At 46.5% G+C, this 24,362-nt stretch overlaps 1 protein-coding gene across 2 annotated transcripts; it reads right to left on the bottom strand.

Annotated features, from left to right (window-relative positions):
• Positions 1 to 12,930: 12,930 nt before the first annotated feature.
• Positions 12,931 to 20,844, bottom strand: LOC139546232 (nucleoporin NUP35-like). 2 transcript variants are annotated; one of them, XM_071354366.1, is made up of 9 exons: positions 20,704 to 20,844; positions 19,964 to 20,119; positions 19,577 to 19,704; positions 17,504 to 17,561; positions 17,253 to 17,394; positions 15,990 to 16,059; positions 15,782 to 15,910; positions 15,510 to 15,662; positions 12,931 to 14,062 (listed from the first exon to the last, which is right to left on the bottom strand). In XM_071354366.1, exons 1-9 carry the CDS (start codon positions 20,714 to 20,716, stop codon positions 13,985 to 13,987), a joined length of 927 nt encoding a protein of 308 aa, XP_071210467.1. In that variant the 5' UTR covers positions 20,717 to 20,844; the 3' UTR covers positions 12,931 to 13,984. The 2 variants fall into 2 exon arrangements, with proteins under 2 accessions (XP_071210467.1, XP_071210468.1); XM_071354367.1 differs by lacking the exon at positions 20,704 to 20,844 and adding an exon at positions 20,456 to 20,476.
• Positions 20,845 to 24,362: the final 3,518 nt, after the last annotated feature.

Consider the following 24,362-nt stretch of genomic DNA (forward strand, 5'->3'; position numbering starts at 1 on the left):
TCGACGGGGCTGTAGTGGAGCAGGTTGAGAGCTTCAAGTTCCTTGGTGTCCACATCAACAACAAACTACATTTTACATTACATTTAAGTCATTTAGCAGACGCTCTTATCCAGAGCGACTTACAAATTGGCTAGAATGGTTCAAACACATCAAGACAGTGGTGAAGAGGGCACGACAAAGCATATTCCCCCTCAGGAAACTAAAAAGATTTGGCATGGGTCCTGAGATCCTCAAAAGGTTCTACAGCTGCAACATCGAGAGCATCCTGACTGATTGCATCACTGCCTGGCACGGCAATTGCTCGGCCTCTGACCGCAAGGCACTACAGAGGGTAGTGAGTACAGCCCAGTACATCACTGGGGCTAAGCTGCCTGCCTGCCATCCAATTGTCAAAGACCCCAGCCACCCCAGTCATAGACTGTTCTCTCTACTACCGCATGGCAAGCGGTACCGGAGTGCCAAGTCTAGGACAAAAAGGCTTCTCAACAGTTTTTACCCCCAAGCCATAAGACTCCTGAACAGGTAATCAAATGGCTACCCGGACTATTTGCATTGTGTGCCCCCCCAACACCTCTGTTACGCTGCTTCTACTCTCTGTTTATCATATATGCATAGTCACTTTAACTATACATTCATGTACATACTAACTCAATTGGGCCGACCAACCAGGTCTCCCGCATATTGGCAAACCGGGCTAACTGCATTGTGTCCAACCCACCACCCACCAAACCCTCTTTTACGCTACTGCTACTCTCTGTTCATCATATATGCATAGTCACTTTAACCATATCTACATGTACATACTACCTCAATCAGCCTGACTAACCGGTGTCTGTATGTAGCCTCGCTACTTTTATAGCATCACTACTGTATATAGCCTGGCTTTTTACTGTTGTTTTATTTCTTTACTTACCTATTGTTCACCTAATACAGTCTCTAACCAATAGTGCAAAAAAGGTAAGTAAGCATTTCACTGTAAGGTGGCCATCTGTGAAACAACCTCTACACACATAATCAATTGACCTGTTGTATTCAGCGCACGTGACAAATAAACTTGGATTTGATCTCACGTCAGTGGCTTTGTGGCACCGCGTGTGTGCCTGGTTGCTTGAGCTCTCCTGCTGTGTGGGCCTCCTACATCTCTCTCTTTCTTAACGGTGTCACTTCCCATCACTCAGAGAGCAGCGAGGTATTGAATCACACACTCTCACCTCTGATATGTCAACCATCTTCCCTCCCTCCCTCCTGCCTTCCCTAACTCCCTCCCTCCTGCCTTCCCTAACTGCCTCCCTCCTGCCTTCCCTAACTCCCTCCCTCCTGCCTTCCCTAACTGCCTCCCTCCTGCCTTCCCTAACTCCCTCCCTCCTGCCTTCCCTAACTCCCTCCCTCCTGCCTTCCCTAACTCCCTCCCTCCTGCCTTCCCTAACTCCCTCCCTCCTGCCTTCCCTAACTCCCTCCCTCCTGCCTTCCCTAACTCCCTCCCTCCTGCCTTCCCTAACTGCCTCCCTCCTGCCTTCCCTAACTCCCTCCCTCCCTCCTGCCTTCCCTAACTCCCTCCCTCCTGCCTTCCCTAACTCCCGCCTTCCCTAACTCCCTCCCTCCTGCCTTCCCTAACTCCCTCCCTCCTGCCTTCCCTAACTCCCTCCCTCCTTGTTTTCAGCAAGGGCCTCTGCTTTTTCCCTCCACAAACACACACTCACACACACACAATCAGACACAAACTCAAACACAGACACAGATCTGGGGAAAATAAAGAGTGATTCTTTATTATCTCTAGCCGCCATCTGTGAAAGCACCGCTACACATATAATCAATTCACAGCCAGGCGCTCAGCTCAGCTCCCCCCTTCCTACCAGTTCAAACGAGAACCAATTGAAAGCAGGACTAGTATAGTAACTCTACCCTGACTACTGTTCTGACCCTAACCTTCAGCTAGTATAGTAACTACCCTGACTACTGCTGTAACCCTTACCTTCAGCTAGTATAGTAACTCTACCCTGACTACTGCTGTAACCCTTACCTTCAGCTAGTATAGTAACTACCCTGACTACTGCTGTAACCCTAACCTTCAGCTAGTATAGTAACTACCCTGACTACTGCTGTAACCCTTACCTTCAGCTAGTATAGTAACTCTACCCTGACTACTGCTCTAACCCTTACCTTCAGCTAGTATAGTAACTCTACCCTGACTACTGCTGTAACCCTTACCTTCAGCTAGTATAGTAACTACCCTGACTACTGCTCTAACCCTTACCTTCAGCTAGTATAGTAACTCTACCCTGACTACTGCTCTAACCTTTACCTTCAGCTAGTATAGTAACTACCCTGACTACTGCTGTAACCCTTACCTTCAGCTAGTATAGTAACTACCCTGACTACTGCTGTAACCCTTACCTTCAGCTAGTATAGTAACTCTACCCTGACTACTGCTCTAACCCTTACCTTCAGCTAGTATAGTAACTACCCTGACTACTGCTCTAACCCTTACCTTCAGCTAGTATAGTAACTCTACCCTGACTACTGCTCTAACCCTTACCTTCAGCTAGTATAGTAACTACCCTGACTACTGCTCTAACCCTTACCTTCAGCTAGTATAGTAACTACCCTGACTACTGCTGTAACCCTTACCTTCAGCTAGTATAGTAACTACCCTGACTACTGCTCTGACCCTTACCTTCAGCTAGTATAGTAACTACCCTGACTACTGCTGTAACCCTTACCTTCAGCTAGTATAGTAACTACCCTGACTACTGCTGTAACCCTTACCTTCAGCTAGTATAGTAACTACCCTGACTACTGCTCTGACCCTTACCTTCAGCTAGTATAGTAACTACCCTGACTACTGCTGTAACCCTTACCTTCAGCTAGTATAGTAACTCTACCCTGACTACTGCTGTAACCCTTACCTTCAGCTAGTATAGTAACTCTACCCTGACTACTGCTCTAACCCTTACCTTCAGCTAGTATAGTAACTACCCTGACTACTGCTGTAACCCTTACCTTCAGCTAGTATAGTAACTCTACCCTGACTACTGCTCTAACCCTTACCTTCAGCTAGTATAGTAACTACCCTGACTACTGCTGTAACCCTTACCTTCAGCTAGTATAGTAACTCTACCCTGACTACTGCTCTGACCCTTACCTTCAGCTAGTATAGTAACTACCCTGACTACTGCTGTAACCCTTACCTTCAGCTAGTATAGTAACTCTACCCTGACTACTGCTCTAACCCTTACCTTCAGCTAGTATAGTAACTACCCTGACTACTGCTGTAACCCTTACCTTCAGCTAGTATAGTAACTCTACCCTGACTACTGTTCTAACCCTTACCTTCAGCTAGTATAGTAACTACCCTGACTACTGCTCTAACCCTTACCTTCAGCTAGTATAGTAACTACCCTGACTACTGCTGTAACCCTTACCTTCAGCTAGTATAGTAACTACCCTGACTACTGCTCTGACAGTTACCTTCAGCTAGTATAGTAACTACCCTGACTACTGCTGTAACCCTTACCTTCAGCTAGTATAGTAACTCTACCCTGACTACTGCTCTAACCCTTACCTTCAGCTAGTATAGTAACTACCCTGACTACTGCTCTAACCCTTACCTTCAGCTAGTATAGTAACTACCCTGACTACTGCTCTAACCCTTACCTTCAGCTAGTATAGTAACTCTACCCTGACTACTGCTGTAACCCTTACCTTCAGCTAGTATAGTAACTCTACCCTGACTACTGCTCTAACCCTTACCTTCAGCTAGTATAGTAACTATTCTGACTACTGCTGTAACCATTACCTTGATAATTTATTTTATTCACTAGAAATTAAGAGTCTCTGTAGTATTATATGATCCTCACGGCACGGCAGGCCAACACGCAATATGAGTGCTGAATGAATTAAGCTAAGAAACCACAGTCCCATAGTTGTATTGATCTTGCACAGGCCTGTCTCTCTCTTTAGGGAATTGATGAGAATCATTTCAACAGAGAAGTATATCTTGACGATTATGATCGGGAGGAATTACTATTGATCCGTCTCTCTCCAAAACCTTATTCCATTGTGTGCTAAATAAAGGATCATTTCATTGCAGTGTAGGAACGGTACTTCAGCTCTCTCTCTCTCTGGCAGACTTTAATTCACTTTTCCTCATTACAGAGTTCAGGCTGCTGAGGCATTTCCTCTGAGAGTTCTGTTGTTGACGACACTGTGTGTGTGTCGTGTTCTCGCTTCAGATTCCTCCAATCAATCGATAGTGTTCATCCTCACTGAATTCATGTATTTCCAGATGCCATTACATCCGTAAAGGAGTGGGTCGGCGTAATATGGGCCTAATGTTATTGCAGGAGTAAACTTCCTTTTAATTTAATTGTGATCACTCTCATATAAGATTAGTCCTAGCCTAACAAGGCCTTGCATCCTGCCTGTTTCGTATTAGAGCTCATATATTCCCCCCCCAAAAGCACACTTACTGTCAATTAGGTCCCATACGGAAGGAGATGGACAGCAGACACTGACATCTTGATGTCCCTGCCGGGTCACGATGCTAAAATTATCCCACACTTGTTTTGTCTTCTCTTCATGTACACGCTGTGTGTAATTTGGCTTTCGGTGACACATTGTAGGCTACATCAGCGTAGAATGATTATCCTATATCTTACCTCCCTTCGCTTTGTACATTTTCTCCCCTGGTGTGAGTTGTTCCTGTTCCTGTGTGAGTTGTTCCTGTTCCGGTGTGAGTTGTTCCTGTTCCGGTGTGAGTTGTTCCTGTTCCGGTGTGAGTTGTTCCTGTTCCGGTGTGAGTTGTTCCTGTTCCGGTGTGAGTTGTTCCTGTTCCTGTTCCGGTGTGAGTTGTTCCTGTTCCGGTGTGAGTTGTTCCTGTTCCTGTTCCGGTGTGAGTTGTTCCTGTTCCTGTGTGAGTTGTTCCTGTTTCTGTTCCGGTGTGAGTTGTTCCTGTTCCGGTGTGAGTTGTTCCTGTTCCTGTTCCGGTGTGAGTTGTTCCTGTTCCGGTGTGAGTTGTTCCTGTTTGTTTGTTCAAGAACATCTAGGAAACACATTAAATTGTACTGCAGTCATCGTGTCAAAAGCTAGTTGCTTTAATTTCCCCCTTTGGAAATGTATTGGGAAACATTGAGAGTTAGACAGATTTGGCAGTGGGTTTTGCAGTGGGTTTTGCTATAGATAGACTGAGGAGTAATTATGTAAGCTAAATGATTAGTAATTTACCACTCATTTATATGAAAGGTAGCATTCTTGACTTCAGCCATTTAAAAAATATATAATACATAGGAAAGAAAAGCCCCCCTCTGTGGTAGGCCGCGTGACAGTCAGGGCAGGCCGCGTGACAGGCCATGTGACAGGCCATGTGACAGGCCATGTGACAGGCCATGTGACAGGCCATGTGACAGTCAGGGCAGGCCATGTGACAGGCCATGTGACAGGCCATGTGACAGTCAGGGCAGGCCATGTGACAGGCCATGTGACAGTCAGGGCAGGCCGCGTGACAGTCAGGGCAGGCCATGTGACAGGCCGTGTGACAGTCAGGGCAGGCCATGTGACAGGCCATGTGACAGTCAGGGCAGGCCATGTGACAGGCCATGTGACAGTCAGGGCAGGCCATGTGACAGGCCGTGTGACAGTCAGGGCAGGCCGCGTGACAGTCAGGGCAGGCCATGTGACAGGCCGTGTGACAGTCAGGGCAGGCCATGTGACAGGCCATGTGACAGTCAGGGCAGGCCATGTGACAGGCCGTGTGACAGTCAGGGCAGGCCATGTGACAGTCAGGGCAAGCCACGTGACAGGCCATGTGACAGTCAGGGCAGGCCACGTGACAGGCCATGTGACAGGCCATGTGACAGTCAGGGCAGGCCATGTGACAGGCCATGTGACAGGCCATGTGACAGTCAGGGCAGGCCGTGTGACAGGCCGTGTGACAGTCAGGGCAGGCCGTGTGACAGTCAGGGCAGGCCGTGTGACAGTCAGGGCAGGCCATGTGACAGGCCATGTGACAGTCAGGGCAGGCCGCGTGACAGTCAGGGCAGGCCGTGTGACAGGCCGTGTGACAGTCAGGGCAGGCCATGTGACAGGCCTTGTGACAGTCAGGGCAGGCCATGTGACAGGCCGTGTGACAGTCAGGGCAGGCCGCGTGACAGGCCATGTGACAGGCCATGTGACAGTCAGGGCAGGCCATGTGACAGTCAGGGCAGGCCACGTGACAGGCCATGTGACAGTCAGGGCAGGCCACGTGACAGGCCATGTGACAGGCCATGTGACAGTCAGGGCAGGCCATGTGACAGGCCATGTGACAGGCCATGTGACAGTCAGGGCAGGCCGTGTGACAGGCCGTGTGACAGTCAGGGCAGGCCGTGTGACAGTCAGGGCAGGCCATGTGACAGGCCGTGTGACAGTCAGGGCAGGCCATGTGACAGGCCATGTGACAGTCAGGGCAGGCCGTGTGACAGTCAGGGCAGGCCATGTGACAGTCAGGGCAGGCCATGTGACAGTCAGGGCAGGCCATGTGACAGGCCATGTGACAGTCAGGGCAGGCCGTGTGACAGTCAGGCCATGTGACAGTCAGGGCAGGCCATGTGACAGGCCATGTGACAGTCAGGGCAGGCCGTGTGACAGTCAGGGCAGGCCATGTGACAGTCAGGGCAGGCCATGTGACAGGCCATGTGACAGTCAGGGCAGGCCGTGTGACAGTCAGGGCAGGCCATGTGACAGGCCGTGTGACAGTCAGGGCAGGCCGTGTGACAGTCAGGGCAGGCCATGTGACAGGCCGTGTGACAGTCAGGGCAGGCCATGTGACAGGCCATGTGACAGTCAGGGCAGGCCGTGTGACAGTCAGGGCAGGCCATGTGACAGGCCGTGTGACAGTCAGGGCAGGCCATGTGACAGGCCGTGTGACAGTCAGGGCAGGCCGTGTGACAGTCAGGGCAGGCCATGTGACAGGCCATGTGACAGTCAGGGCAGGCCGTGTGACAGGCCGTGTGACAGTCAGGGCAGGCCGTGTGACAGTCAGGGCAGGCCGTGTGACAGTCAGGGCAGGCCGTGTGACAGTCAGGGCAGGCCATGTGACAGGCCATGTGACAGTCAGGGCAGGCCGTGTGACAGTCAGGGCAGGCCGTGTGACAGTCAGGGCAGGCCGTGTGAAGGTCAGGGCAGGCTATGTGACAGTCAGGGCAGGCCATGTGACAGTCAGGGAAGGCTATGTGACAGTCAGGGCAGGCTATGTGACAGTCAGGGCAGGCTATGTGACAGTCAGGGCAGGCCATGTGACAGTCAGGGAAGGCTATGTGACAGTCAGGGAAGGCTATGTGACAGTCAGGGCAGGCTATGTGACAGTCAGGGCAGGCTATGTGACAGTCAGGGCAGGCTATGTGACAGTCAGGGCAGGCTATGTGACAGTCAGGGCAGGCCATGTGACAGTCAGGGCAGGCATGCCAAGACTTAATACATCTGGGATGTAATATAGATGGATATTAATTTATTAATTCTAAATCACAGAAGTCTTGGAGCCGAGGTACTTCATAAATCCAATGTCTCCTTACAGTGAGGGTGCACTGAAACAAAAAACAGAGTAGGCTATAAAATAACACAGGCCATATCCACATCAGGTACAAATTTACCCCGTTGAGTTGAATTGTAATACAGTAGGTGGAAGAGGCAATTGATCCAACTACAGACCACAAGCTCAGTGATGGGAGATACAGCTCCAACTACAGACCACATGGTCAGTGATGGGAGATACTGCTCCAACTACAAACCACATGCTCAGTGATGGAGATACAGCTCCAACTACAGACCACATGCTCAGTGATGGGAGATACTGCTCCAACTACAGACCACAAGCTCAGTGATGGAGATACTGCTCCAACTACAGACCACATGCTCAGTGATGGGAGATACAGCTCCAACTACAGACCACATGGTCAGTGATGGGTGATACAGCTCCAACTACAGACCACATGGTCAGTGATGGAGATACAGCTCCAACTACAGACCACATGCTCAGTGATGGAGATACAGCTCCAACTAGACCACATGCTCAGTGATGGAGATACTGCTCCAACTACAGACCACATGCTCAGTGATGGAGATACAGCTCCAACTACAGACCACATGCTCAGTGATGGGAGATACTGCTCCAACTACAGACCACATGGTCAGTGATGGGAGATACAGCTCCAACTACAGACCACAAGCTCAGTGATGGGAGATACAGCTCCAACTACAGACCACATGGTCAGTGATGGTGATACTGCTCCAACTACAGACCACATGCTCAGTGATGGAGATACAGCTCCAACTACAGACCACATGGTCAGTGATGGGAGATACAGCTCCAACTACAGACCACATGGTCAGTGATGGAGATACAGCTCCAACTACAGACCACATGCTCAGTGATGGAGATACAGCTCCAACTAGACCACATGCTCAGTGATGGAGATACTGCTCCAACTACAGACCACATGCTCAGTGATGGAGATACAGCTCCAACTACAGACCACATGCTCAGTGATGGGAGATACTGCTCCAACTACAGACCACATGGTCAGTGATGGGAGATACAGCTCCAACTACAGACCACAAGCTCAGTGATGGGAGATACAGCTCCAACTACAGACCACATGGTCAGTGATGGTGATACTGCTCCAACTACAGACCACATGCTCAGTGATGGAGATACAGCTCCAACTACAGACCACATGGTCAGTGATGGGAGATACAGCTCCAACTACAGACCACATGCTCAGTGATGGAGATACTGCTCCAACTACAGACCACATGGTCAGTGATGGGAGATACAGCTCCAACTACAGACCACATGGTCAGTGATGGGAGATACAGCTCCAACTACAGACCACATGGTCAGTGATGGAGATACTGCTCCAACTACAGACCACAAGCTCAGTGATGGGAGATACAGCTCCAACTACAGACCACATGGTCAGTGATGGAGATACTGCTCCAACTACAGACCACATGGTCAGTGATGGAGATACAGCTCCAACTACAGACCACAAGCTCAGTGATGGAGATACTGCTCCAACTACAGACCACATGCTCAGTGATGGAGATACAGCTCCAACTACAGACCACATGGTCAGTGATGGAGATACAGCTCCAACTACAGACCACATGGTCAGTGATGGAGATACAGCTCCAACTACAGACCACATGGTCAGTGAAGGAGATACTGCTCCAACTACAGACCACATGGTCAGTGATGGAGATACAGCTCCAACTACAGACCACATGGTCAGTGATGGAGATACTGCTCCAACTACAGACCACATGGTCAGTGATGGAGATACAGCTCCAACTACAGACCACATGGTCAGTGATGGAGATACTGCTCCAACTACAGACCACATGGTCAGTGATGGAGATACTGCTCCAACTACAGACCACATGCTCAGTGATGGGAGATACAGCTCCAACTACAGACCACATGCTCAGTGATGGGAGATACAGCTCCAACTACAGACCACATGCTCAGTGATGGGAGATACAGCTCCAACTACAGACCACATGCTCAGTGATGGAGATACTGCTCCAACTACAGACCACATGGTCAGTGATGGGAGATACTGCTCCAACTACAGACCACATGCTCAGTGATGGAGATACAGCTCCAACTACAGACCACATGGTCAGTGATGGAGATACAGCTCCAACTACAGACCACATGGTCAGTGATGGGTGATACTGCTCCAACTACAGACCACAAGCTCAGTGATGGAGATACAGCTCCAACTACAGACCACATGCTCAGTGATGGGAGATACAGCTCCAACTACAGACCACAAGCTCAGTGATGGGAGATACAGCTCCAACTACAGACCACAAGCTCAGTGATGGGAGATACTGCTCCAACTACAGACCACATGGTCAGTGATGGGAGATACAGCTCCAACTACAGACCACAAGCTCAGTGATGGGAGATACTGCTCCAACTACAGACCACATGCTCAGTGATGGAGATACTGGGGGCGGGGTACAGCTCAGTAAAGGCAATACTGCCATCTAGTGGACACTTGAATTTTCCAACATGGATTGGTCATGTTGATGTTGGGGTACCGAGCAGCATCTTATAAACTCAGCAACAACAAAAAATGAAACGTCCCTTTTTCAGGACCCTGTTCTTAAAAGATATTTGGATTTTTACAAATGATCTTCATAGTAAAGGTTTTAAACACCATTTCCCATGCTTGTTCAATGAACCATAAACAATTAATGAACATGCACCTGTGGAACGGTCGTTAAGACACTAACAGCTTACAGACGGTAGGCAATTAAGGTCACAGTTATGAAAACTTGGGACACTAAAGAGTCCTTTCTACTGACTCTGAAAAGCACCAAAAGAAAGATGCCCAGGGTCCCTGCTCATCTGCGTGAACGTGCCTTAGGCATGCTGCAAGGAGGCATGAGGACTGCAGACGTGGCCAGGGCAATAAATTGCAATGTCCGTACTGTGAGACGCCTAAGACAGCGCTACAGGGAGACAGGACGGACAGCTGATCATCCTCGCAGTGGCAGACCACGTGTAACAACACCTGCACGGGATCGGTACATCTGAACATCACACCTGCGGGACAGGTACAGGATGGCAACAACAACTGCCCGAGTTACACCAGGAACGCACAATCCCTCCATCAGTGCTCAGACTGTCCGCAATAGGCTGAGAGGCTGGACTGAGGGCTTGTAGGCCTGTTGTAAGGCAGGTCCTCACCAGACATCACCGGCAACAACGTTGCCTATGGTTACAAATCCACTGTTGCTGGACCAGACAGGGCTGGCAACAGTGGATTTGTAACCATAGGCAACGTTGATGCGCTCTTCACTGACGAGTCGCGGTTTTGTCTCACCAGGGCTGATGGTCAGATTCGCGTTTATCGTCGAAGGAATGAGCGTTACACCGAGGCCTGTACTCTGGAGCGGGATCGATTTGGAGGTGGAGGGTCCGTCATGGTCTGGGGCGGTGTGTCACAGCCTCATCGGACTAAGCTTGTTGTCATTGCAGGCAATCTCAACGCTGTGCGTTACAGGGAAGACATTCTTCTCCCTCATGTGGTACCCTTCCTGCAGGCTCATCCTGACATGACCCTCCAGCATGACAATGCCGCCAGCCATACTGCTCGTTCTGTGCGTGATTTCCTGCAAGACAGGAATGTCAGTGTTCTGCCATGGCCAGCGAAGAGCCCGGATCTCAATCCCATTGAGCACGTCTGGGACCTGTTGGATCAGAGGGTGAGGGCTAGGGCCCCCCAGAAATGTCCGGGAACTTGCAGGTGCCTTGGTGGAAGAGTGGGGTAACATCTTACAACAAGAACTGGCACATCTGGTGCAGTCCGTGAGGAGGAGATGCCCTGCAGTACTTAATGCAGCTGGTGGCCACACCAGATATTGACTGTTCGTTTTGATTTTGACCCCCCTTTGTTCAGGGACACATTATTCAATTTCTGTTAGTCACATGTCTGTGCAACTTGTTCAGTTTGTCTGTTGTTGAATCTTATGTTCATACAAAAACAGTGAGAGGACGTTTCTTTTTTTTGCTGAGTTTACATGTTCTTGGTGTTGGTTTACCTGTCTATTTACATCCATGTGTCAGCCAACAGAACGTTCTGTCGGCAGTACGGTCTACAGTATGCATCATAGTACATACCTGCAGGCTTCAAGTAATGTTTTACTGGACAATCATGTGTTGAGGTGAAAACACGTATTTCAAGGTTGTACGTCATCTAGCCTACCATCAGCCCCAAAAGGGAAGGGCAGAATGAAAATAAAAAGATGAGACAACTGATCCAGATGAATTCTCGCTACATCATCCCCCTCAAGGTACCCTGCATCCCTAAAACATCTCACCTGGACTGGACCTGCCTCTCTAAATCAACCTCAGAGGGAGGGAGGGAGGGAGGGTGAATCAGTCTCAAGAGGTAGTGTGGGAGAGGCATGAAGGGGGGAGAGAGGGAGGCGAATTAGCCTCATAGGGAGGGACGCAGGTGAAAGTCTCAAGAGGGAGGGATGGAGGGAGAGAGGCAGATATGAAAGGAGGGATGGAGGAGAAAAGATCAGTGTCACCTTCAACCGTACGTCAGCAGCACTTGTTCCAACACATCTGACTGAAGCAGGGAGACACACAGCACGCCCCCTAGACTCACACAACACGCCCCCTAGACTCACACAACACGCCCCCTAGACTCACACAACACGCCCCCTAGACTCACACAACACGCCCCCTAGACTCACACAACACGCCCCCTAGACTCACACAACACGCCCCCTAGACTCACACAACACGCCCCCTAGACTCACACAACACGCCCCCTAGACTCACACAACACGCCCCCTAGACTCACACAACACGCCCCCTAGACTCACACAACACGCCCCCTAGACTCACACAACACGCCCCCTAGACTCACACAACACGCCCCCTAGACTCACACAACACGCCCCCTAGACTCACACAACACGCCCCCTAGACTCACACAACACGCCCCCTAGACTCACACAACACGCCCCCTAGACTCACACAACACGCCCCCTAGACTCACACAACACGCCCCCTAGACTCACACAACACGCCCCCTAGACTCACACAACACGCCCCCTAGACTCACCTGCATACCCTTCAAATACAGACGCAGGGCTTATACCCTAAACAAGTGGAGGCTTTAAACATATTATTATTATGGTCACGCCACAAGTGGAACCCTATTCCCTTTAAAAACGCACTACTTTAGAATAGGAACCAGATGGTGTCTCGAACATTAAACTCTCCTCCATACTCCTCTGGCTGGAATACTACCTACAAATGTCATGAGTGTTTTACAGACTAACACTGGAACGGAGTCAGAAGTCTTTGTGGTAAAAGTAAACACTGTATAGTTCATCGTGGCATATAAAAACTAACAGACACCCAACTGGTATTCAAATGATGTGACATTTATTTGACAAAAATAGTAAGCAAGTGACAGAGACAGTAGAAACAGCAGACATAGTAGAGAGCAGAGACAGGTGACAGTAGAAATAGTAAGAAGAGACAGTCGAAATAGTAGACAGTCGAAACAGTAGACAGTAGAAACAGACAAATAGTTTTAAATGGATATAAGACAAGACATTTGATACAACGACAGTTTTGTGAGATCATCTTTAAAAAATAAAAAATAAACACTAAATGTTTGACAGCACACAAAAAGGCATTTCTTATTAAATCACAATTCTTAACTCTGATCCTGTTATATTTACCGTTGTTTACTATTGAACCACTTAGGGGGAAAAAAATAAAAATAAACCTGTACTCTCTCACTCTAATCAAACAGGAGGATACTGATGTGCAACCTTGACTTCCAACTGTCAAAGCAGCACTTAGTTAAGATACTGAAGACAGGAAATGTGGGCATCCAAAATGGCACCCCTATTCCCTACAGACCCTTATGGACCCTGCTCAAAAGTAGTACACTAAAATAGGAAATAGGGACATTTGGGAAATATGTCTTGATTATGTGGGATTCATTCGGCATCAACTCATATGAAAGAGCCTTTAAAATTCTCCTCGAGAGGAGAAGTAGCAAATAAGACTTTGTAACTAAAGAAGACCAGTGTAGGTCTGCATTTGTCGGGTCAGCACCGTGACGTCTGCACGCAACAACAACAAAAAAACACTTCATTCAACGTCAACATACAATATACGGTGTTCGTCTAGTCAAAATCCTGTCCATTCAAATCACCACATCTTGTATGGTCGTCGCAGGGTTGAGGAAATCCACATTGGCTTGGTTCCCCCCAAATCACTAACACACCTGATCCCCAAATGGTACCCTATTCCCTATGTAGTGCACTACTTTTGACCAGGGTCAATTGGGCTATTAGGGTACCATTTTAGGACACACCTCCACAACACGGTGATGACGGCTGCTGTCGGTTTATTCAGTTTTTATAATATAAAAAGGCGCTCGGCCAATCGGAGGAGAACGTCTCACCAGCTAAACATGTACTCCATCGCTTTAGAAACCAAACTGTCGTCTTTCCTCGGGGTCTGTTCGTCGGCCACCACCTGAAATCAAACGAGTAACACGGTTGGTTGAATTCCACGTCGGTCCCTGCCCATAGAAACAGTGATCACTCAGTGGCATTAGGACTGAAATGTATCGTTAAATTTAAAAAAGGCAACCAATCCGTACACTACTTTTAACTATTATAAATCATGTAGTACGCATAGAGTGCATTGTATGCATTGAGGTTTGGGAATCTTTTTATCCAGAGCCGTCGCTTTGCTGTCCTCTAGTGGACATATAGCCCTCTAGGGGACATATAGCCCTCTAGGAGACATATAGCCCTCTAGGGGACATATAGCCCTCTAGGGGACATATAGCCCTCTAGGGGACATATAGCCCTCTAGGGGACATATAGCCCTCTAGGGGACATATAGCCCTCTAGGGGACATATAGCCCTCTAGGGGACATATAGCCCTCTAGGGGACATATAGCCCTCTAGGGGACATATAGCCCTCTAGTGGACATATAGCCCTCTAGTGGACATATAGCCCTCTAGTGGACATATAGCCCTCTAGTGGACATATAGCCCTCTAGCGGACATATAGCCCTCTAGCGGACATATAGCCCTCTAGCGGACATATAGCCCTCTAGTGGACATATAGCCCTCTAGTGGACATATAGCCCTCTAGTGGACATATAGCCCTCTAGGGGACATATAGCCCTCTAGGGGACATATAGCCCTGTAGTCCTCTACTGTAGTCTATAGCCCTGTAGTCCTCTACTGTAGTCTATAGCCCTGTAGTCCTCTACTGTAGTCTATAGCCCTGTAGTCCTCTACTGTAGTCTATAGCCCTGTAGTCCTCTACTGTAGTCTATAGCCCTGTAGTCCTCTACTGTAGTCTATAGCCCTGTAGTCCTCTACTGTAGTCTATAGCCCTGTAGTCCTCTACTGTAGTCTATAGCCCTGTAGTCCTCTACTGTAGTCTATAGCCCTGTAGTCCTCTACTGTAGTCTATAGCCCTGTAGTCCTCTACTGTAGTCTATAGCCCTGTAGTCCTCTACTGTAGTCTATAGCCCTGTAGTCCTCTACGGTACATCTACTGTGATCCTGGTTTCCTAGCATACTTTTATCATGTATGACTCTCCTGCTGTCTCCATTTGGTCTCACTCCTAATCGAGGCCAATATACCCACTACATATTTTTAGAACCTATACTGCCTATCGTTTACTATGTAGTGTCCACCAATGACCATGTGACCACTCCCTCTCCAATCAGGGTTGACTGGAACACGGTTTGTTAAATACGTGCATTATTGTACTCCCTGACCAGGGCAACGCGGTCGAAACACATTAGTGTTTTTAAAATGTTTGTTCCTTGTACATGCCGTGACAATAACTGCATTTTAATTATATGAAGAGTGCCTTGGTCCTCGTCTTTTTTTTGATGGCCTTACAACTTCTGTTGGTTTGGCGTAAGTGTTTAATGACGAAACCCCCTGATCCTACCTGGTAGTCACTGCTGGAGGCCTTGTAGGCTGCACTGAGGGGCCTCATTGAGGAGCGAGGTGTAGAGACATGGTGGCTGGGGGTTCCATTTCTGACAGGAGGAGTAAATACTGAGCCAGAAGAGGTCGAGCCTCGGTCTGAGTCCATCACATTCTGAGAGACACACACAAATATTAATGAATGATTAGATACGTTGTTTACATAATGGTAAAAGACATATATTATCACTAATGAGTGTTCCTAATTTGAAAATGTAGCCAGCAGCGACTTACCTTATCGATGCATGGTTTAACACCAATCATTATAGCCTCTCCAAAAATCTTCCCATCTTTACTTAAAGCTTTTCTTGCTTGGAGTCTAGACTGATATTGAATGTGCATCCAGTTACCGGTGTTGGACATCTAGTACAACAAGAGAACAGAATGGTGTAACCACACACACACTTAGAATTTCCGTTTCAACGAATGCAAATAATCTTACCACGTGTTTCGTTATGTTTCCATACTGGGCGAACTGCAACAGAATGTAAGACGCGGAGGCCGGAGGGAACCTGTTTAAACAAAGTTTATTATTCATTCATCAAACTGTTCAATTTTTCACCTCAACAATAGATATCCATTCTAAGGGGTGCGACATTGTCATCTACAGATCAGACACAATTCGGTGCATCTGTTTAAGGTCACCCGGGGCAGCAAGTGAGCGTCGTTTGCCACATCGGAGACAAATTTGATTGGTCCTACAGTGTAAACTCAGGCTAAAAAGATTGCACCCGTTATTTCGACAGTTAAAAGGTACAGACAAACTGCCCAAATAAAGGAAACACTTGAGTGAACGAGGGATACAAAGTATCTTGAAAGGAGGGATTTCCCACACCGGTTGGGGTTTCTGAGTTAATTATACATGCTTGGGGTCATGTATAAAAATGCTGGGCAGGCCATTATTTCTGCTACCATAGCTATGCTCCAATAGGATGACAATGCCGCCATCCGCAGGACACGAGTGGTCACTGAATGGTTTGATGAGCATGAAAAACGATGTAAACCAAACCATATGTCACGGCCGTCTCAGTCACCAGATCTCAACCCAATTGAACTCTTTTACGGGAGATTGTGGAGCGGCGCTTGAGACTGAGTTTTCCACCACCATCAAAACACCAAATGATGGAATTTCTTGTGGAAAAATGAGGTCACATCCTTCCAATAGAGTTCCAGACACTTGTAGAATCTATACCAAGGTTCATTGAAGTTGTTCTGGCTCGTGGAGGCCCAATGTCCTACTAAAGTGCAATTGAAGGCGATAAAACAACTTCTTATAGCCTGTTTTTCGATGTGGCATTGATAATATCCAGAAAAATGTATTATATTGTCCAAATTGACTACCAAGTATAAACAAGGATCATTTTATGCAATGCTCACCAACACGGGGTACACAGCTACATGATTGTGCGCTATCCAATCCTACTGCAGAATACTAGACAGTGAGACAGACCTGCCCCATCAGTGCAGCCTTATCTTAGATTCTGATTATTGTTGAGGAAGTAATACTGGCTTTGTTCCTATGGTGTCTCTTGGTGGACAAACATCAGTAACTACAACATTGAACCACAACGCCCAAAGACTGAAATCTCATGTTCCTTAATGAGCAACAGAGAAACGCATGCAGGCTCGGTACGTTGACTCTTTAATACACCTTTTTTTTGGCAGTCACCTGTAGATATTAGAGGGTACAATACTGGAAACTTACCCAAATACAGTGATCCAAGTATCATCTAGATGGTCTTCAGAAGACAGTGCGTCTCCCTGAGTGAAGAAAGGGTCTACTTGAGCTGGAGACATCGTTGACTTGGCCTGCTGCCCGATGGTAGCAGGACTAAATAGACTGGACGCTGAACAGAAGACGACATTAGGACGTACCTATGAATTCTCTCTCTTAGTAAATCTAAAGACAAGTTGGTACAAACAAGTTTGAAGAAAAAATAATAATAATAATCTCACCTGTTCCTGGTGTAACTGCCATATAGCCAGACAGCGGGGTGTGCATCATTGAGAAGGGCTGAGAGAAGATAACATCCAGATTATTACATGCCCTCTTGATGCAGATACACTACTCAAAATCAAACGCTACTGGTGAGATGCTAATGTAGCAGGTGTAGAATCACTAGCGATTGGTTAGAACACTTCTCTGGCTAAAGCGACAGACTCCAGGGGGACTGAAGAGTCGGGGGAGTTGGGTGACGACTCCAGGGGGACTGAAGAGTCGGGGGAGTTGGGTGACGACTCCAGAGGGACTGAAGAGTCGGGGGAGTTGGGTGACGACTCCAGGGGGACTGAAGAGTCGGGGGAGTTGGGTGACGACTCCAGAGGGACTGAAGAGTCGGGGGGGGGGGGGGGGGGGACTCCAGGGGGACTGAAGAGTCGGGGGAGTTGGGTGACGACTCCAGGGGGACTGAAGAGTCGGGGGAGTTGGGTGACGACTCCAGGGGGACTGAAGAGTCGGGGGAGTTGGGTGACGACTCCAGGGGGACTGAAGAGTCGGGGGAGTTGGGTGACGACTCCAGAGGGACTGAAGAGTCGGGGGAGTTGGGTGACGACTCCAGAGGGACTGAAGAGTCGGGGGAGTTGGGTGACGACTCCAGGGGGACTGAAGAGTCGGGGGAGTTGGGTGACGACTCCAGGGGGACTGAAGAGTCGGGGGAGTTGGGTGACGACTCCAGAGGGACTGAAGAGTCGGGGGAGTTGGGTGACGACTCCAGAGGGACTGAAGAGTCAGGGGAGTTGGGTGACGACTCCAGGGGGACTGAAGAGTCGGGGCAGTTGGGTGACGACTCCAGAGTATGAAGAGGCTCTAATTTTCTTTTTTTTTAAATTTTATTTTTATTTTATTTAAAAAAAAAAATATATATATATTTTTTATTTTTTTTATTTTTTACCTTTATTTAACTAGGCAAGTCAGTTAAGAACAAATTCTTATTTTCAATGACGGCCTAGGAACAGTGGGTTAACTGCCTGTTCAGGGGCAGAACGACAGATTTGTACCTTGTCAGCTCGGGGATTTGAACTTGCAACCTTTCGTTTACTAGTCCAACGCTCTAACCACTAGGATACCCTGCCGCCCCATCCGCTCTTTGATGGGATTGAAAATGAAGGGAGCTGTACTATTGGTTCTCCTCTGTGTCACTCACTCAAAAACCAACACACAGCACCTGAGTGCCACCCCCTTGATTTTACAACCAAGAGGCCTCAATCCCACATGGGGGAAAAAAGTCAGAGAACCAATCAATGTGCTGGCTTCAAAGCCGAAAGGAAGTGTTACCAGACCAGTGGGTCCACAGCTTTCCTGCTCACTGTCCTGATCAGTGACCAGGCTATTAGAACACTGCTCTGTGAGTGTAAAGTGTCCAGACTAGTGACCAGGCTATTAGAACACTGCTCTGTGAGTGTAAAGTGTCCAGACTAGTGACCAGGCTATTAGAACACAGCTCTGTGAGTGTAAAGTGTCCAGACTAATGACCAGGCTATTAGAACACTGCTCTGTGAGTGTAAAGTATCCAGACTAGTGACCAGGCTATTAGAACACAGCTCTGTGAGTGTGAAGTGTCCAGACTAGTGACCAGGCTATTAGAACACTGCTCTGTGAGTGTAAAGTGTCCAGACTAGTGACCAGGCTATTAGAACACTGCTCTGTGAGTGTAAAGTGTCCAGACTAGTGACCAGGCTATTAGAACACTGCTCTGTGAGTGTAAAGTGTCCAGACTAGTGACCAGGCTATTAGAACACTGCTCTGTGAGTGTAAAGTATCCAGACTAATGACCAGGCTATTAGAACACTGCTCTGTGAGTGTAAAGTGTCCAGACTAGTGACCAGGCTATTAGAACACTGCTCTGTGAGTGTAAAGTGTCCAGACTAGTGACCAGGCTATTAGAACACTGCTCTGTGAGTGTAAAGTATCCAGACTAATGACCAGGCTATTAGAACACTGCTCTGTAAGTGTGAAGTGTTGTTGTACATAAGGTCCTGGGTTCATGCCCAGGTCAGGAGAGGGATGGAACCTACTCTGTTAACACGTACCTGTTTATGTGCACCCATAGGGGACATGCCGACAGCAGGGCAGGAGAGGTCATCATAGATACTCCTGACTGGAGGGGCCCCACTCTTGTCTTTGGGTGTAGGAACCACAGGTTGAGGGGGAGAGCCACCTAACAGAGAGAGAGAGAGTTAGAGAAACAGTCAATTGGAAATATTGCTGAGAGGAGAGACTACCTTTGCCATATTACAACACAGAAAGTGGAATTAACAGATCTGATAGTAACCAACAAGCAGTGGTTTTAAACCAAGTTAGACCTATCACGCTATGAAAGGGGGGTTAGATTATTAGATAACAGATTAGAACGTCAGCTAGCTAGTTATTTGTTTTAGTGAATTACAAATTACCCCCAAAAGTAAACTATCACTCACCTGTTTGAAGTGGTGACCTCATATCCATGACCCCAAATGACCGAGGCTGGGGTGTGATAGGTGCTGGCAGATCCCCCATCAAAAACCCGGGGAGAAACTGGGCACCCGGGCCGGGCTTGGGTGATGTCGGGGAACCCAGAGTCATTGGTTCCGTGCCTAGGGACAGATGGCAGATAACGTTAGTTAATGAATAAGTAAGCTTGCTAGTTGTTAGCATACAGGTACCTAGCTATGGCTCTTGTTATTTTTGTTATTTACTTAGTCTATAGCCTTGCCTTCCTCCACACGGTTAGCAAAATAGACCAGCTGCTGATTTCAAAACTATGCTTTTAGCTAATCATCAAAGTTACTAACTGGCAAACATAGTAGCTGACTTTGCTAGCTAGCTATAAACATTACAACAATAGCTAGCTAGCTAATTTAGCTAACTGACCAGTCACCATGCCAAACGTGTTAGTTAGCTAACGTTAGTTGGTTCGCTTCACTAGCTACCTTTGCCCACCAGCGATTGTTTTTGTTGACATTCTCTGAATGTTAGCTAACGTTAGCTAGTTTGTAATAAGTTCACAGCGAAGCTCAAAAGTAAACATTGTACTCTAAGCCACTAACGTTAGCGGTACAGAAAACGAACTAGTTGGCTAACTCACGTGACAATGCTAACGTCGTTAACTTATAACTAACTAGCAATGTTTCTGCATCTGTTTAGCTTGCTAGACTGAGAAAAATGAATATTTACCCACCTTGAAATTCCATCCTAAACCTAAGGACCCCTGATTATACAAAACCTTGGAACAGCTAGACACCAGAGAAGCTAGCAAAGTTGAAGACACCTCAAGTTTTCAAATTGTCGGAAATCTCGCGTTAGTTCGACAGCTATCTCGCTGGGCTGTGTCCTTTCTTTTTACAGTATATGGTTCTGTATTCAGGCAAATGTGGTGGATTGTTTCCTTGAGGGCAGGAAAAGCAACATTGATTTATTATTTAGAAGCTAGCCATTTCCAGAAAGTGTAAAGCCGCGGGAAGTAGGAGTGCTGCAGTAACGCCTGACAAATCTGAAAAATATATAATTTTTTCCTTCATAAAAGTAGTGCATTGGGCATTTACTAGTCCTGTATTAGCGGACCGATATTGTCCCTCTGTAGGCGGGCGAAATTTTTAAAACGTGTCAATTTGTAACTTTCAAGAGTTTGGAGTAATAACATTGAGAACCAAGGGAAAATGTTTAACTTCTCTCGTTGACATCTCAAACCCGGTGCCTGGTCTGTTTGGTAAATGTTCCTGGAAGTCTCTCGATGTTGCCCTCTGGCACAGCAGGAGGTTACTGGGGGGGAGAATGTCTCTTAATAATGGCCTGAATGGAGCAAAAAGAATGGCACCAAACACTTTCAAACCAAGTATTTGATGTATATGATACCATTCCACTGGTTCCGGTGTCCTCAATTAAGGTGCCACCAACCTCCCGTGGCTGGATTTTGAAACTCTGTGCTATAGAGTTCGCCCGTTTGTAGTTCTAAAATCAAGAAATGTGGGGTTAGTTCAGTTTTCCCTATGTGGGAAATGAATGGGAAAGAATACGGTTTTGGGATGAAGGTCTGAGATTAACACAGGTTTAGGAGATTTAATACGTTTTGGTATATGAGATAATATCAGTCAGTTAACATGACCTTTATGAATTATTAAGCCTTTAAGAGCTTTATCTGCATTTTTTTTTAAATATAAATGCATCGAAATTAACCAAAAGTGATGTTAGCAGATTATTTCATAGAACAAAATGTATAAGATCTCCTTAGCCTGTGTTTACCACAGACCTTATTTTCGGCGTTTATCCAAAAACGTCATAATTTCCCCCATAGGCTTTGTCCAACGACCCATGCCTACAAAAAGACACATTTACTATTTCTCTCTATAGGATTTACCCTATTGATTTACCACAAATTTCACGACATTTATAGTGAGTATAAGAGTATATTACGATTTGATTATGAAAGGGAAAAGGGATACCTACACAACTGAATACATTAAACCGAAATGTGGCTTCCGCAGTTAACACAAACCCTCTGAATCAGAGACACTCATGCCACATCCATCCATTTATCTATTAACAGGCTACTGTTTGTATATTGTTACTGTATACGCAAAATGTATGAACTGAAACAATCAGAAAACACAAAACAAAGACAAAATGAGGATACTGAAAACATTGTTTTGACATCTTAAAAGGTATAAATTCAGTTATGTCTAATACGACAATTCATATTATTTTTCCAAAAGGAATTTGTCACACTACAAAATGTTGGGTTAAAAATAACTCAATTTGCGTCATTTCGACCCAGCGCTGGGATTGGACAAACACAGGGTAGGGTTGTGCTTCTAACCCAGTGCCTTCGGTTGAGCGCTTTACCCAGCTTCTGGGTAAATTAGACCATATTACTGGGTTAAATCAATCAAGTGTGCTGAGTTGTGACATAAACCCAGCACATTGGGTAATTTTTTGTTATCCTTGGGTTATTTTCAATGTAATCCTAATTTCATTTTTGCTTATATATTTGTGCCTTCTTTACCACCTCACCCCCTCCTTTTCCTTAACACGATCAATATCCAAAGTTCATTAATAATTCATTAAAATAAATTAAATAAACAAAGAATTTGTATTGACTGCATTTCAGAATTTACATCGCAGCACGTCAGAGAATTGTCCACTATGTACAAGAATATAACAAATTGAAATAGCAAATTGAAACAAAATACCTATTGTCTAAGTATGTGTTATCTCATAAGATAAGAGTTCATAAAATAGGATTGATTATTAAAATTGATTTATATTATTTCATGAACCGAACAGTCCAAACATCAGATTAAAGCTTCGGCTGAATTTGATGTGCACACTCAGATTGTAATCTGAGAAGAACAAAGTATGCATGTGTGAGACACAGTCTGTCACAAATGGTATTATCAAGGCACAAGGCGAGATCCAAATGCAGACACAGGAGGCAGATGGTTGGAGTCTTACATTGTTTATTAATCCAAAGGGGTTAGCAAGAGAATGGTTGTGGACAGGCAAAAAGGTCAAAACCAGATCAGAGTCCAATCGGTACCAAAGGGCAGGCAGGAAAATAGTCCAGAGTCAGGCAGGGGTCAGAACCAAGAGGACTATAAAAAGAGAATAGAAAAGGAGTATGGAAAACCACACTTGTTGACTTGACTAAACATACAAGACAGAACTGGCACAGACAGAAGACAGGAAACTCAGGGATAAATACACTGGGGAAAATAAGTGACACCTGGAGGGGGGTGGAGACAATCACAGGAACAAGTGAAACAGATCAGGGCGTGACGTATTAATAACACAGATCTGTCTATCAGACAGTGCCAGGGCTAATCAATAGATTAGCACATTCACCGACACACTTCAGCTACATTAGGCCATGTTAGGTGCTAGCACAAACACACATCATGTTGTTTTGCTGTACAATAATGGTCTACATTTAGATCAAACACAGAGAACAAGTGTAAAATATTACGTTTGAAGGCCACTCTACCAAGGACATGGACTAATGACTGCCATTGCTTCAAAACGTTTTTCATTCATAAAGCACTTTTCACAATCCCCAAAATGTAACATTTGTAAATTGTTGTGATAGAATGAAAGCTTACCAGAATGCACTTCAGCCCAGCCATAACACTTCTTTATTTATTAATCATACCAATAGATTTATGTGCAACAGTAGTTGAACTAAAGGCAAACAAACACATAGCGTACAGTAGGCAAAACGCAGGCACAAATGCATCAAAACAAACAAATGTATATTTAACAGAGCTATACATTGTGCTTTAATAGAATATTACCATTGGATTATGAAAGGGAAAACGGATACCTACACAACTGAATACATTAAACTGAAATGTGCCTTCCGCAGTTAACACAAACCCTCTGAATCAGAGAGACACTCATGGCTCATCCATCCATTTATCTATTAACGTGCTACTGTTAATTTATTTAACCTTTATAACTACGCAAGTCAGTTAAGAACACATTCTTAAATTACAATGACGGCCTACCCCGGCCAAACCTGGATGACGCTGGGACAACTGTGCGCCGCCCTGTGGGACTCCCAATTACGGCCAGATGCGAGACAGTCTGGATTCGAACCAGGGTTCGAACCTCTTGCACTGAGATGCAGTGCCTTAAGACCGCTGCGCCACTCGGGAGTCCACAGAGGCAAATGTATAATTCTTCACATTTAGCCTAATGTCAGTTTCATTGAAGACGTTTCCCCCATAACAATAACTACGCGAGGGAATTCAAATAACATCCATTTCAAATTTCCACTCCGGCAGCCCTCGAGACCCAAGAACCGAGCATGCATAAAGCACTTCGCTTGATACCGTTTTCTATAAG

The sequence above is a fragment of the Salvelinus alpinus genome, chromosome 20 (assembly GCF_045679555.1).
Source record: "Salvelinus alpinus chromosome 20, SLU_Salpinus.1, whole genome shotgun sequence".
Lineage (NCBI taxonomy): Eukaryota > Metazoa > Chordata > Actinopteri > Salmoniformes > Salmonidae > Salvelinus > Salvelinus alpinus.